General features: G+C 38.3%; 4 protein-coding genes across 4 annotated transcripts; 2 read left to right on the plus strand and 2 right to left on the minus strand.

The window, feature by feature from the left end:
* Positions 1-173: 173 nt before the first annotated feature.
* On the plus strand, positions 174-7678 carry LOC6567321 (gelsolin). Its single transcript, XM_001993792.3, has 8 exons — positions 174-287; positions 2441-2724; positions 3177-3372; positions 4393-4467; positions 4917-5112; positions 5172-6883; positions 7096-7221; positions 7474-7678. Exons 2-8 carry the CDS (start codon positions 2681-2683, stop codon positions 7531-7533), a joined length of 2409 nt encoding a protein of 802 aa, XP_001993828.1. The 5' UTR covers positions 174-287; positions 2441-2680; the 3' UTR covers positions 7534-7678.
* Positions 7679-7870: 192 nt separating this feature from the next.
* On the minus strand, positions 7871-9740 carry LOC6567320 (serine protease snake). Its single transcript, XM_001993791.3, has 5 exons — positions 9404-9740; positions 9172-9287; positions 8999-9108; positions 8736-8900; positions 7871-8349 (listed from the first exon to the last, which is right to left on the minus strand). The coding sequence occupies exons 1-5, from the start codon at positions 9738-9740 to the stop codon at positions 7911-7913; spliced, it is 1167 nt and encodes a 388-aa protein (XP_001993827.1). The 3' UTR covers positions 7871-7910.
* Positions 9741-9885: 145 nt separating this feature from the next.
* Positions 9886-10112, minus strand: LOC6567319. Its single transcript, XM_032740347.1, has one exon. The coding sequence runs from the start codon at positions 10096-10098 to the stop codon at positions 9886-9888; it is 213 nt and encodes a 70-aa protein (XP_032596238.1). The 5' UTR covers positions 10099-10112.
* Positions 10113-12439: 2327 nt separating this feature from the next.
* Positions 12440-13125, plus strand: LOC6567318. Its single transcript, XM_001993789.2, has 2 exons — positions 12440-12460; positions 12517-13125. Exons 1-2 carry the CDS (start codon positions 12446-12448, stop codon positions 13123-13125), a joined length of 624 nt encoding a protein of 207 aa, XP_001993825.1. The 5' UTR covers positions 12440-12445.
* The last annotated feature ends 1004 nt before the right edge of the window (positions 13126-14129 follow it).

A 14129-nucleotide genomic window follows, 5' to 3' on the forward strand; every position in this document is an offset into this window, starting at 1 on the left:
TTGTTGCTTATCAGTCGAACTGACTCTTATCATTCATCTGTGTGGAGCATCTCAGTCGAGTAGAGCGAGAGAGAGAGAGAGAGAGGGACAGAGAGAGAGAGAGAGTGAGAGCGTGATTTTGAGTCGAGTTTGAGCGGTCTTTTATAAAGGCGGCGACAATCGTCGAGTTTCGTTCAGTGTCTCAAGCTGCGTTGTCGCGATCAGTAGCCAACAGCCACCTGGAATTCAACTTGTCTCAGTCACTCCCAAAGCCTGGAAGTGGTCAGTTCATAGCTATTCACATAAGCGTAAGTGTTTATATAATTTGCATACTCTTCTCACTCTGTCTGTGTATGTGTGTGTTTTGTGTGTGTAAATAGTGCAGTTGTAAATGACGCACATTCATATGCCAAAAGTGTTCTCTGTTTACAATTGAAACGAATTTAGTTTAAAGCAATTATAAATAACGATACCAATTGAACACCTAATAAACCCACTAATAACCTTTTATAAAGCTCGCAATTGCATCTTGTCACAACATTAAATTGCTCAATTGTATAATTTGTTGGCATATATACATATGTATATAATATACGTAGTATTATCGATAGTGTGCCAGTCCATTCAATTGAATCTGCTTATCACTTTATTTTGAACTTGGCTTATCTTGGGTTAAGACCTTCAGGCAAACGTACTTAAGATTGTTCAATTTTTGTAGAAATAATAATATATATAAATAATGTATATATGTTATTAGGTCTGTCTGTACATAAGGTCGACGAAAAGTGTTGTCACTAGTATACAATTTTAAAATATATATATGGCCTAGCCTTGACTTTGTCACAAAGAATAACTGAAATGAATCTGAAAGTTCCAAATAGAATATGTTAATGATTTAAGTCACGTGTTTTTTTTTTTTTTAAGAATAGTGTTCGTGTTTTTTGCATTTCTTTAAATCTCGAAAATCCCATTGTGAAAATGTTTCTTTCGTTTGTAGAATTTTTATAAATTACTTGCTGTTTTTCTGAATGAATTTCTAATAGAAAATATGCAAATCTAACTAAAATACTACTCTTTATAATAAAAAAAATAAATTGATTTAATGAGAAATTAAACTCACTTCATTTACACACAAACGAAGTCCAGTAAAAGGAAGTGATATTGCTTACTAATATGGTTGATCTTATGTTAACACATTTATAATTAGATATTTAAAACAAAGTAGTTTTTATCTCGTTAGATAAATATATTTGAGTTAATATTTATTTATGCATTAACAAGTTTTTCAGCACTATTCTTAATGGGTTTTTAAACGAGTATTCTTCAATTCCTCTCTTGTGTATGTACATGTATGTATGTGTGTCTGTCTTCATAGCAGCTAATAATTAAGATGAATGATCTACGTACATACAGGTGACGTATTGTCGAGTGTTGTGCGTAGGCTATTGTACTAAATGGTCGGTCGATTGAAAGGTATTTGAAATTCAAAGCACATTGCTTGGCGTGTGTACATCGAGACTTGGAGCTAAATAACAAGTCGAACTTGAAAATGGCACACAAACGAAACTGAACGAAAAATGGCATATTAACAATCTGAATGTTGTCGCTTATCATAAATCATAAATATGTAGCTTTTTTTGTTTATAATGTTTTCGACCTAGTTGAAGAAGAAAAAAACGATGGAAAAAAACCCATAAAGAAAAGGGCTTGCCTTCGCCGTTATTTCTTTAATCGTGATATCATATCAGACGCGTCATGTCGTCATGCTCCACAACTAATTACTTAAAAAATTTAAAAATAAATTATAACAATTATAAAAAATAAAACAACGTGCGTGACGCACTTTAATTTACAGCTTCAATGACTGTTATAAAATAAAATCTATATGGTGCTTGCTCCTATCTCAATATCATCAAACCTTTTTTTTTTTTAGTAAATTAAAGTTTCACGTTTAGTTGTGGTTGATTTACTTCAGTTAAGTCGGACATGTTTTCAAATTTCTTATATATAGTTTTTAATTTAATTAAGCAAGACCAAAGAGAGGAAAGTGAGGAAACATGTACAGGAAACCGATGACTGATCGTAGTAAATACACACATATTAAAAAGATTCACTCTAATTTACTCTAGATCGACAAAGTTTATACTTTGCCAGATCAAAATTATACTAATTAGCGTATTGTTCTTTATATTTAAGGAAGTACTTTTAATTTTTTAATTGTTAGAAGTGAGAGAGAGAGAGAGCTCAGTATATTTTATGTAGTCGACGATAGAAAGAAGTTGTAATTTTATTTAATATCCTAAATATATATAAAAAGATATAGAAAAAATATTCTACTCCTCCTAACTATTATATAATCCACATACAATATAGATATAAAATGATTTATACACTAATGTCCTACTAACTTGTTGATTCATTCTCTCTTTCTCTGTGTTCGTTTTATCTTTCTCTTTGGCAGTTGCGCTCTCTCAGCGGGCAATCATCTCAGTAAAAACAAAGGCGAATAACACATAATAATAATAATAATAGAAGCAATTCACCCGTTCACAAGCCGTTCACACGCACAAAAAGTGGTCTATCACAACAATAAACAAAAGCGACGCTGTGTGCTCAGTTCCAGAAACACTCGCAATCCACGTCAGCCCCCCTTCTCCCAGACACTTCTCCGCCGCTGCCGTCGTTGACGTCGCGCCGCAAAATGGCAAGGCGAGGAGCCGCCAGTCATCTGGCAGTCATCTGCAGGTAATGCAAGCGAGCAGTTCGCACAGCTAACAACAGCTCCCAACAGAAGTCGATAAAATAAAAAATACGCTAAGTGTGCAAGTAGAATACACAAATTACTCATACGCCGCATTCTCATTAAATAAACCAATTAATCATCGTATAACTTGTAAGTATATATATCAGATATCTGCGCATTATTCGTTTGCCGGGCTGCGAAAGCTCTCATCATAATTAAACGTGCTCAAATTGGGCTGCCTCCTATATTTTTGGTGGCCTTTTATGGTCATGACTCATGACGCATGTCATAAAGGTCGAGCACAGAGACAGTTCAGTTTAGTCTGTAGTCTGTGGACTGTAAAAGGCTTGAATTTTCATTGTCGCACTTCCAGTTAGCGAAGCTACTTGAAAACGCAAGCAAACAAGCAAAACAAACGAGGCACATTTATTGAAACTCATTATTTGGTTTGCAGCTTGCTGGTGTTTATCGCAATCTCGACAAGTTTGTGTTCGGCCGCCACATATCAGAGTCGTCCCGCGTTTCCTGCCCAAACCGGTCCAGTTCAGCCCTCCATTGGTGGTAACAGCAAACAGCCAGCCAGACGCGTCATGCATCCAGCTTTTGCAAATGCCGGCCGCTCTCCCGGCCTCGAGATTTGGCGCATCGAGGTAAGTGTCGAATTATATTCTGAATGCTTCCTGCAAAAGACTACACTCGAAATTTCGCTTTGCTCCAATTGCCTGTCAACTGTACACTCAGAGAATACAGAGAATACTAACATTTGTCTTGAATCTTAAGAGAAGAATATTTTGATTGTAAAAACTGGTTTTTGGCCACACTTTCTTTAATGTTAGACTGGGTTACGATTTGGTACGATTTCAAAACCGCTGACCTCTTTTAACATATCCACATAATTCTTAAATCTAGAACTTGATTTCTTGGTTTTAGATATTATTGCTCTTATTTTAAGTATCTAACTTCACCATAAGAAAAGCACAAAACCAGCTTAAATCAAGAATACTTAAGAACGTATCGTACTTGAAAATGTAGGCATAGAAATAATACCAATTGTATTCGGAATGTATCTAAAACGAACATCGATTTTCTCTCAGTGTATTGTTATACCTGATGTGTAAAAATAGGTAGCTGCATGTTTACATCGTTTGGGGGAAAGTTCGACACCCACGCACGACTGCGTTGCTCATCCAGTGGCGCCCAATGCGGCACTCGCTGGTGGCATTTGGCATGCAAAGTTATCAAATGTATTGAGAAACACTCACACAAGTATTCACATATGTATCTACGTATTTACTCGACTTTGTATGCTATAAAGGAATTATTTTCATGTGCCTGATGATATTTTCTAGTCGCTGAACTCACGCAATATGTACACCAGATGTTTTGTTACTCTAGCGAATCACTACTGTAGTTGTGTACGTTTGTGGTACTGTAAACAGAGGCATGTTCCCAGCTAGCGTTAATTAGCTCGGAAACATTAGCTTAATTTATAGACTTCCAACGACAGATGCAAAGCATTTTTCTATTTGTTTAGTTTTTTGTTTTTTTTGACTTTGTTTATCGAGAACTGCTTTTGTCTGCCTCCATCAATAAATATTTTGAGTTTGCGTGGCTCCCAAAATAGAATATTAAAAAATATATATTTACTTATACTTATTGTTAATTTCTAGAATTTCGAGCCGGTTCCATATCCCCCAAATAACTATGGCAAATTCTACACGGGCGATTCCTTTATTATCTTGAATGTAAGTAATAAATAATAATATTTATATATATTCTTGCAGTTTTTTTGAATGTACCAGTATACTGATATCCATAATGTTTATTATTTCTTGATTAATAATTTATAAAAAGTAAATATGATATAAATACACATATTTATTTTTTATGTAAACATTAATTTATTACTTATCTTTTTAGCATTTCAAAAGAATATTTTTTCTTACTCAGAATCATATCAGTTATGCGTTCCGAGTAAGAAAACATATTATGCATCCAACTTCCAATGCATTTCTTTTGAAATGCTAAAATAATCGAGTTATAAAATGATCTTCAAAAGCAGACTTTATCGGAAATTTAAAACGTGTATGCTGAGGAATATTTGGATACAAAAATTGAAGAATATATTAATATATATTAAAGACTCATTATATACTATATACACTATATATTTACACTCAAAATCTATTCACAGACCCGAGAGAACCCGAAGAGCAAAGAACTCTCGTGGGATGTCCATTTTTGGCTGGGATCCGAAACTTCCACAGATGAGGCTGGCGCTGCAGCCATTTTGACTGTGCAATTGGATGATATCCTGAACGGCGGTCCCGTCCAGCATCGTGAGGTGCAGGATCACGAGTCCCAGCTGTTCCTGGGCTACTTCAAGAATGGTAAATAAAACAGGCCCGAAGCTAAACATGTGTGTAATCCTGGATTTCCAACGTTTCAGGTGTGCGTTATGAGCAGGGAGGAGTTGGCAGTGGTTTCAAGCATGTGGAGACGAATGCTCAGGGCGAGAAGCGTCTGTTCCAGGTGAAGGGAAAGCGCAATGTGCGCGTCCGCCAGGTGAATCTCTCCGTTTCATCGATGAACAAGGGTGACTGCTTCATTCTGGATGCTGGCAATGATATCTACGTCTATGTGGGCTCCCAGGCTAAGCGTGTGGAGAAACTGAAGGCGATTAGTGCTGCCAACCAGATTAGGGATCAGGATCACAATGGACGTGCTCGTGTGCAGATCATCGATGAGTTCAGCACTGAAATGGATAAGCAGCAGTTCTTCGACGTGCTCGGCTCTGGATCACCCGATCAGGTGCCCGAAGAGTCCACGGCCGATGAGGATGGTGCCTTTGAGCGCACCGATGCCGCCGCCGTCACTCTCTACAAAGTATCCGATGCCAGTGGCAGAGTCCAAGTGGACACCATTGCCCAGAAGCCACTGCGTCAGGCAATGCTCGATACTAACGATTGCTTCATCCTGGACACCGGCTCCGGCATCTTTGTTTGGGTGGGTCGTGGTGCAACACAAAAGGAGAAATCCGATGCTATGGCCAAGGCGCAGGAGTTCCTGCGCATCAAGAAATACCCAGCCTGGACGCAGATCCATCGCATTGTCGAGGGTGCCGAATCTGCGCCCTTCAAGCAGTACTTCGACACCTGGCGCGATGTTGGCATGTCTCACACTCGTCTCGTCCGCTCCGCCTTGAACATCGGCTCCGATGAGTCTCTCGATATGGATGAGATCGATGCCGTCGTTCAGAAATTGAAGAAGAGCGGCGGTCGCGCCATTGGCTTCATGCCCGATCATGGCCAGAACAGCATTGCCGAGATTACCCAATATGTTAACAAGGCCGGCACTAATGAGGTCCTGCACACCACCGTTCCCTTCGAAGAGCATCTGCCGCTGCTGGGCTTTGGCTCGTATGTGCTTAGCTATAACTATGAGGCCAACAACGGTGAGAAGGGCGTCATTGTCTATGTTTGGCAGGGAGCCAAGGCAAACGCTGCTGTCAAGGAGCGCGCCTTCGAGGAGGGCATGGCTCTCGCCGAGGAGCACAATGCGATCCTAGTGCGCACCATGCAGGGACACGAACCGCGCCACTTCTACAAGATGTTCAAGGGTAAACTCTTGACATCGTACACACCACTCCCGATCTCTGCCCAACTATTCCGCATTCGCGGCACAGTCGAGAGTGATGTCCATGCCAGCGAAGTGCCCGCAGATAGCTCCTCTTTGGCCTCCGGCGATGCCTTTGCCTTGGCAATGACCAAAACACACAAGGTGTACATCTGGCATGGTCTGGGTGCCTCCGCCTTCGAGAAGGAGGCAGCCAAGGAACGCTTTGCCCACTACTGGGAGGATGCCGAAATGGAGATTGTGGATGAGGGTGCCGAGCCCGATGATTTCTGGGAGGAGCTGAACGGTGAGGGTCAGTACGATCGCAGTCTCGATGATCAGACAGCACCACTGCTTGAGCCACGTCTCTTCCACTGCCGTCTGACCAGTGCTGGACGCGCCAAGGTCGAGGAAGTCGCCGAATACCAGCAGGAAGATCTCGATACGGATGATGTGATGCTTCTCGATGCTGGCGATGAGCTGTACATGTGGGTTGGCTCCGGCGCCACTGCCGATGAGAATGGCAAGATTCTGGATATGGCCAAGGTGAGATAGATTATTATTAGCTGACTGGTATTAACCGGCAATTCTTTCATTATTCTTTGTAAAATCTAAAGTTTTTCACCCATTTCTCTTCGGTCGAATTTTCTTACATTTTTGTACTCAACGGGCTTCAGTTGCCGGCTCAGCCGATCACTATTTATATATGCAATTTTTATACACACAATTAATACAAATTATATATTTTTCATTTACAGCGCTATATTAAATCTGAGCCCACTGCTCGCACGATGGATACTCTGAACATTGTGCGTGTGTCTCAGGGCAACGAACCAAGGGCCTTCAAGCGCATGTTCCCCAGCTGGGAGGACAACTACTGGCAGGTTAGTAGATCGTATTGCACATTCAATAATCATTCCATACTAAATAATCATCACCTGGCTAATTAATCTGGCTCCCGCTGGCTGATTCAATGCATGACCTCAAAACACTTAAACACTGCTTATGTGAGTGAGTATTTTCAGCACCTAGTAAATATTCACATTATTCACCACTCAATTAACTTGCAACACACATCATTGATTCACATTTTAAATTGAAACTATTTTAATGAATTATTTTAATTGCATTCTTAGAATCTGCCTTCATATGAGGACATCAAACGCCAGGTTCTGGATGCTAACAACGAGGTTTAAGCCCTCAGTTGGAATACTCAGCAAAATTGACCAAAAATTTACGTTCGCTTTTGCCTTAAAAAAATACAAAAGAAATTAATAATTAAATGTAATGTAATTTTGTATTAAATGGAAAAGTTTTTCTTAACTCAAATAGTAACAATAATGCTTGTGTGTGATTAATTTCAAATAAGAGGACTAAATACTTAAACAAAAAAACTGATTTGATTTTGAAGATCGAGGCCAAATAAAATAAATGATTTTTTAATTTCAATATATAGTTTTTGATAAACAGTGCTTGCAACATTTTTTAATATTATTAGTTTATTTTTTAGATAATCTAAGTGCCGAAAGCTGATCTCTGCTTGAATACATAATTAATTAACTTAAAGTAAGGTTCAGCTACTTGGCATGCCCCACGTGATTTGCTCGATCCAATCCAAATACGATGAAACACGTGTATAGACACTTGGATAGCTGCTGCGGCAGAAGACGCCGAAGGAGGTAATTCCAATAAGATGATAATGGACATGACGACGTCGACGACCCGGCAAATTCAACTGAAGCGGACCACCCGAGTCGCCCTGGCAGGTGTCGCGACTCTGAATGAAATCCTGTGCGCATATCTGACTCGCTATTATTCCATATGGGGTCTCTTCGAAGTCGGGTAGATCCTCATCGCACTCACTGTTGGGCACCAAAGTTGCATTCAAATGGGTCAAGCGATATGTCATACCCTTGCCAAAGCTTGTCGATCCATAGCCCATGGCGAAGGCAATCGATGTGGGTATCTCCTCACTGGACCACAGGCGAATGGGTCGAACAAACTCTGTTAGACTGAAAGGCATTTGATTACAACGTATTAAATTCAAACATTATAATGCATATAGAAATTATAACTAGAAACCAGATCATTTATCTAGTGATTTTCAACATTTCTCGATAATTTTGATAGCTCTAAAGAATTTCAATATATGTCAACATATAGTAAAATTTTTATTTATTTGTACTTCATTTAATGATTGCTCCAAAATTATAACAGTGTTGTGCGAAACGTTAAATTGCCCAAAGATTAGGCTCGTCATTTTTATTATCAGAATACAATAATAAAGTGATTTTTTTTGAGACATTTTTTTTTATTATTTGGCTTTCAACAGTGAAAAAAACACATTGAGTTCAATCGAGTAAAATTTTTAGTTTCTAATATCAATATTAATACTCACATTACATTTCCGTCCAGTTTTAGAAGTGCTATATCATTGTAGTATAAATCATTTTTGTAGTCCGGATGCTCGAATATGCTTTCGATTCCAAAATTCTGTGGCTCAACCGTTATCTCATCGATCATTAAATTTAGTCCACCGACGCGCACCCATTTTGGCACTTCACTAAAAATATATACAATGTCAAATGGGTCACAGGCACAATCAGAGAACCCTCGTCCTGTTACACTCGCCTCCTTGTCTGGGGTAATCAAGAAACTCACCCTTCCACATCAGTGCAATGGGCCGCAGTTAGTATAAAATTCTCACTTATGAGACTGCCGCCACATTTATAGTTGATTATCTGTGAATTCGTCTCAAAGCCGAGCGCTGCCTATCGAAAATTAAATGTCTAATAAATGCTGCCTTTTTTATCAGCTTTCAAAATTGTGTGTACCATGTGGGGGTATTCACCAGGTCGGACGAGAACGCGTCCATCGAAATCGACGTCATCGGCGTCTGCGCTTACGGCCTTATCGTTGGCAAATATGCGTTCAATATACTCTGAGTGCTCTATGGGTTTATATGTGTATTCCAAAATTGTATATTGTATTGTATATTAAAGAAAGAGAGAGAGAGAGAGAGAGAGAGAGAGAGAGAGAGAGAGAAAGAGAGAGAGAGAAACTCACTGCGCTCACAGAGACGTTGCTGTTCCCTTGGTTGGTTTTTGCGATTCTTGTTGTAATGACCATTTGAGGGTGGGGGAAATGGTTGACCTGGTCTATAAGCATTCATTGATCGCCATCGCCTTGAATTTGGTTTTGGCAGATGACCCGCACTGTTCCAGTGAAAGCCACGTATCTTGAACTTTTTGGAGTCCGGAAAATAGATATCTTGATCGCTCTCTGATCCTGGAAAATGGATTTCCTGATCCCTGGGAAATATCACCGCCTGATCTTTGGGTTCTCTATTTGCATATGCCAAGCAGAACAGCGTAGTTGATAGCAGTACCAAACAGTAGCGCATTTTTTTTTGTTGTATATACTCAGTGAGTATCAAAATGGGACTGAAGCAGCGTCTATCGATCTAAGTCGAGCTCTTCGCCTTATCATTTAATTGTCACAGCAGAGATTCAAAACAAAATTTGTTATTTATTGTTATTTTTGTTTGTTTATATGTGTATTCCTAGGGTTTGAGGATTGACGAGGGTCGCGGTGCGTGGAGCATGAATCTGCGTGGTGCCCCCATATTGACCCTCATATTGAGCAATAATTGCACGCTGAATGGACTCTAGCTCTTGGTCATTGCTGTACTTTAGCACGGATACAGTGGGATCATTGCCAGGTGCTGGAGCCGGAGCAGGAGCAGAATACACAAGGGCCATCAAAGCGAACAGCAAAATCAACTGGGTATGAACAAATATGATTCATTTTATATAGATTTAATAACTATAAAAGTGTTTCAACTTACGCAAGCAGTCTTCATTCTGGCAGATTCTTTCAGCAAAACTAAAACACGAGCGCAAATGGACGGCGGCTTTTATAGCCAGCAAAAGTTATCATTGTCTTCATAATGAAATTATAATTTGCAACTGTGAACTTGAACAACTTGAAAACGAAACGAGTTTAAAAATACATTTGTTTAACATAATCCCAGAGACCAGACATAAAATCAAGCGCTGATTATTACAATAATCTAAAATCGGTCTTTTCATATTTGAATATTGATTATTTTTTTTTTAAGAAAACGTTTCACGTGTCTTAATGCTTAAAACAATAAAATCTATAATTTGGCAAGATTTTTTCTATTAAAACTTATTTAAAGCTACATTTTACTACTCTTTGTGTGAAAGCGAAAACTTTGAACTGGTTTTTAATATGTTAATTAACGTAGTATCTGGGCTACTAGTCGCTGAATTAAAAAAAGGTTTAAATTGCTGCTATAAAAAATACATCAATCACAAATCCCTTTCATTTGTCTCTCATCTGTTTCCTTTGCTTTGTTTCCTTTCCAAAGAAACTTGTTATTTTACCCTGACCACATTTAAAATAGGTAAAAGGGTATGATGAAATTGTGGAAAAGTATGTCACATGTAGAAGGAAGCAACTCCAACCCATAGATATTCTTGATCAGGATCGGTAACGGAGAATATGTATTTGTTTGTCTGTCAGTAAGAAGTTGACTCTTAAAATTTTTAATAAAAGTATACCATCTTAATATTAAGTTTCTTTTATTTTATCGATAACTTCCTTCGCTTCGTGAATAACGATACATATCGAATCATCTCAAATGGCAATAAATACCACAAACTAAAAGTTATAGGCTTTCAATATAGCTGATCAACTGTACAAATTTCATTAGGATAGAATTAAAAACAAGCGAATTTTTATATTGATTTCTTTATGTGGGTATTATTCCCGTTCACAAAGACAGACACGCGTTTGATCTCTTTCAGTTCAACAATAGAACCAACAAAAACTGAAAGCTATGTTTGAATTGGTTTATAATATTTTTTATAGCCGAATTCAGGGTATCTCGTAGTCGAGTTCTCTCAACTGGAGCAATCTTGCTTGTCAAATTTTGCAGATCAGGGTAATTAAAGTCAGCGACTCAAAACGAGTTATAAGATCGGATTATGATATGATGTTAGTAATTGGCCCACAAATTTATTTTGAATTCGAATAGCCGCCGATCTGCTTCTTGTTTATGAAATGATGTCTTCTTTTAAAACCTTTATATATATCTTGTATATGGTTACAAAAAACTACAAGTAAACTTTTGTGAAACTTTAATTACATTTTGGCATACTTTGATTAAATATGGAATCGAGTTAGATACTAGATAAATAGTTATTTACTTCAGTTATCAATTCATATGTTGAAGTCCTGGTACACTCAATACTTTTCTTGTGTGCCCCATTTAGGATACGGCCTTAAAAACCTTGCGGCACAAAAAATGTTGCATAATCTTAGGCACAACTTGAATATAGTTTGAGCTACTGGTCAAAATATAATTAATATTACATATTAATTACAATACTTAAAAAGTTCAAAATATATTTGTAAATATGATTATTAAACTCTACGAATTTTCCATTTCGCTTAACTTTATGAAACTTTATATAAAATACACACATTTAGCGTCGCATAAATCAAGAAGTCAGCGCAATAATTAGGGCTATGCATTGAGTATTTAGTAATATTTCGTAAAATTCCCAAAATGCAAATCAAAGCTTTGGTTGTCGGCAGCTTTTCTTAATTGCATCCAGAAAATGTCGAATGCAGACACAACTTGACATTCCAATAGAGGCCAAGTTGCGACAAACTCACATATTTGGTGACTAAATTGTAATTTGAATACATTTACACATTTTCCAGCTTACCAAATACCAAATCAGTTGCAGTCGTAAGTTTTATTTTGTTTCTTTTACAAAAGTGTAAAGCTACATATGTATATGATCCAATTAAAAAACGATTGGTATTTTAATTGAAACATGGAGGCAGATAGCATCAAGTTGCCCAACACAGATAATGATAATGAAATGTAGGCGCATTTGCATGCGCTGCATCGTTGAGATGCATCTCGAACTCGACTTGTATCTCAATCTTCAATATAAATATCGGACAACGTTGTAATTGGAAGACACAGAAAGAGCTCAGCAGCTGCACAGCACACACAACTCAAAAACCTAAAAGCCTTTCGGTGTGGAAACCACAAAACCCAAGCACAAAATGCGCGCTTTTCTTGTAAGTACCAAAAAAAAAACTAATCCTCTCCAGAAATATAATCATCTTCATTACAGATGATTTGCTTGCTTGCCGTTGCCCGTGGACAGTATGATTATACGCCCCAAACTAGCGGTGGTATTGACGAAACCGAGCAGAGTGGCTCTGCTCAGTTGTCGGAGCCCATAGTCGCTCCCAACGAGTTCAACAAAGAATTCTACTCGTACAGCGCCCCGGAGCAGGAGTTCAACAATGGCCCGATCAACGATCAGCTCTCGAATAGCTTGAGAAAAAATTTGCGTGTGCTGTTCATCAAGGGTCCGGAGAACACCGGTCTGGAGCAGGCCGCTCTACAGTTGGCCTCATCTGCCTCCGACGATCGCACAGCCATCTATGTGCTCAACAAACAGGCGGATGTGAGTGACTTGGCCAACAAATTGAACCAAATGAAGCTGCAGGCCAACAACAAGCCTGAGGTGCACTTCGTCAAATATCGCACTCCCAGTGATGCGGAGAATGCACAGCGTGTCATCCAAGCTCAATACGATTCACTGCCCGGTCGCTCCACCAACCACAATGCCGGCTCCTCGGCTCCAGTTTTGGACTTTGCCTCAAAAAGCGGAGGATCTGCCACAAGCGAGTTATCACCGACTAGCGCGTACTTGCCACCCAACCGAAGGTTTTAGTTATAACAAAACTGCAGACACTAACTGTAAATAGTGTTAACAAATAAAATAAGTTTCTACAAAAATTGCCCGAGTTTATTTTGGTAGCCAAAAGTATGCAAGAAAGTTGATTGGTTTTTGAATTGCTGGAGCTGCGACAACTATTTTGGACGAGACTGTAGCAAGTGTTAATCGGCGATAATTAAATATTAATTTGATTAAATCGAATTAGTTGAGTTTTTCTGAGGTGCTTATGGTGAATATTAATAGGATAATTGCAAAATGTTGCAAGACTAAAATATATTATTAAAATAATAATAATAATAATGCATTGTTTACACAAAAATCATGTTAGTAGGTGTCAAGTCTTACATTGAAAAATTCTTGAAATGTTTATTAATCCGAACATTTAGTGGCGATTTTAAATTTGATGTTACAACAGCTTAAATTGTATATCCATCAAGAAACTCCATTCAAAATCACTTCGCCCAAATGCTGTATGAGTTATATTTAACTGCTACTATAATTGAAAAATAAATTTGAATCATGTAATTATTATTTGCGTTTTATCTTTGGGCAACTACTGTCCCAAAATTTATTAGAATAATTAACATAATGCCGCTTGGCAAAGACAATGACAATGACAGCTCTCGAGATCTCCGGCTTATGCTATGGTTTATGTTTCGAAAGCGAACGACACTAAAGATTGTGTAAAACTAAAATTAAAACAAACCCAGCAGAAACGCCATTCATAAGGCAAAAGCAACATGGACCCATAAACTGCTTTCTTTGGATAACCAACATTTGTTTGCATCTTGCCTTTTTTTAAATCACTGCGTTATCTTATTAAGTTTAACTAATTTATGCGCATTGAGATTTTGGAATACGCAACCGGTTAAGGGGCTGCTCCGGACTAATCAACGAGCTACTAATTTGGCGGCCAAAAAACGTTTTGAGTGGGGGGAATCGGGTTTTTGATTTTCGGTCTGTTACGAACTCATCGAAATGCATAAGAAATTACTTTC

The sequence above is a fragment of the Drosophila grimshawi genome, unplaced genomic scaffold, assembly GCF_018153295.1.
Source record: "Drosophila grimshawi isolate 15287-2541.00 unplaced genomic scaffold, ASM1815329v1 contig_311, whole genome shotgun sequence".
Classification (NCBI taxonomy): domain Eukaryota; kingdom Metazoa; phylum Arthropoda; class Insecta; order Diptera; family Drosophilidae; genus Drosophila; species Drosophila grimshawi.

Coding starts and splice junctions, on each gene's coding strand:
- LOC6567321 (XM_001993792.3), top strand. CDS start 2,681: ATGGCAAGGCGAGGAGCCGCCAGTCATCTGGCAGTCATCTGCAG. Junction 2,725..3,176: donor CATCTGGCAGTCATCTGCAG/GTAATGCAAGCG, acceptor TTTGGTTTGCAG/CTTGCTGGTGTTTATCGCAA. Junction 3,373..4,392: donor TCGAGATTTGGCGCATCGAG/GTAAGTGTCGAA, acceptor GTTAATTTCTAG/AATTTCGAGCCGGTTCCATA.
- LOC6567320 (XM_001993791.3), bottom strand. CDS start 9,740: ATGCGCTACTGTTTGGTACTGCTATCAACTACGCTGTTCTGCTTGGCA. Junction 9,288..9,403: donor GCAACGTCTCTGTGAGCGCA/GTGAGTTTCTCT, acceptor ATAAACCCATAG/AGCACTCAGAGTATATTGAA. Junction 9,109..9,171: donor CTGGTGAATACCCCCACATG/GTACACACAATT, acceptor AATTTTCGATAG/GCAGCGCTCGGCTTTGAGAC.
- LOC6567319 (XM_032740347.1), bottom strand. CDS start 10,098: ATGGCCCTTGTGTATTCTGCTCCTGCTCCGGCTCCAGCACCTGGCAAT.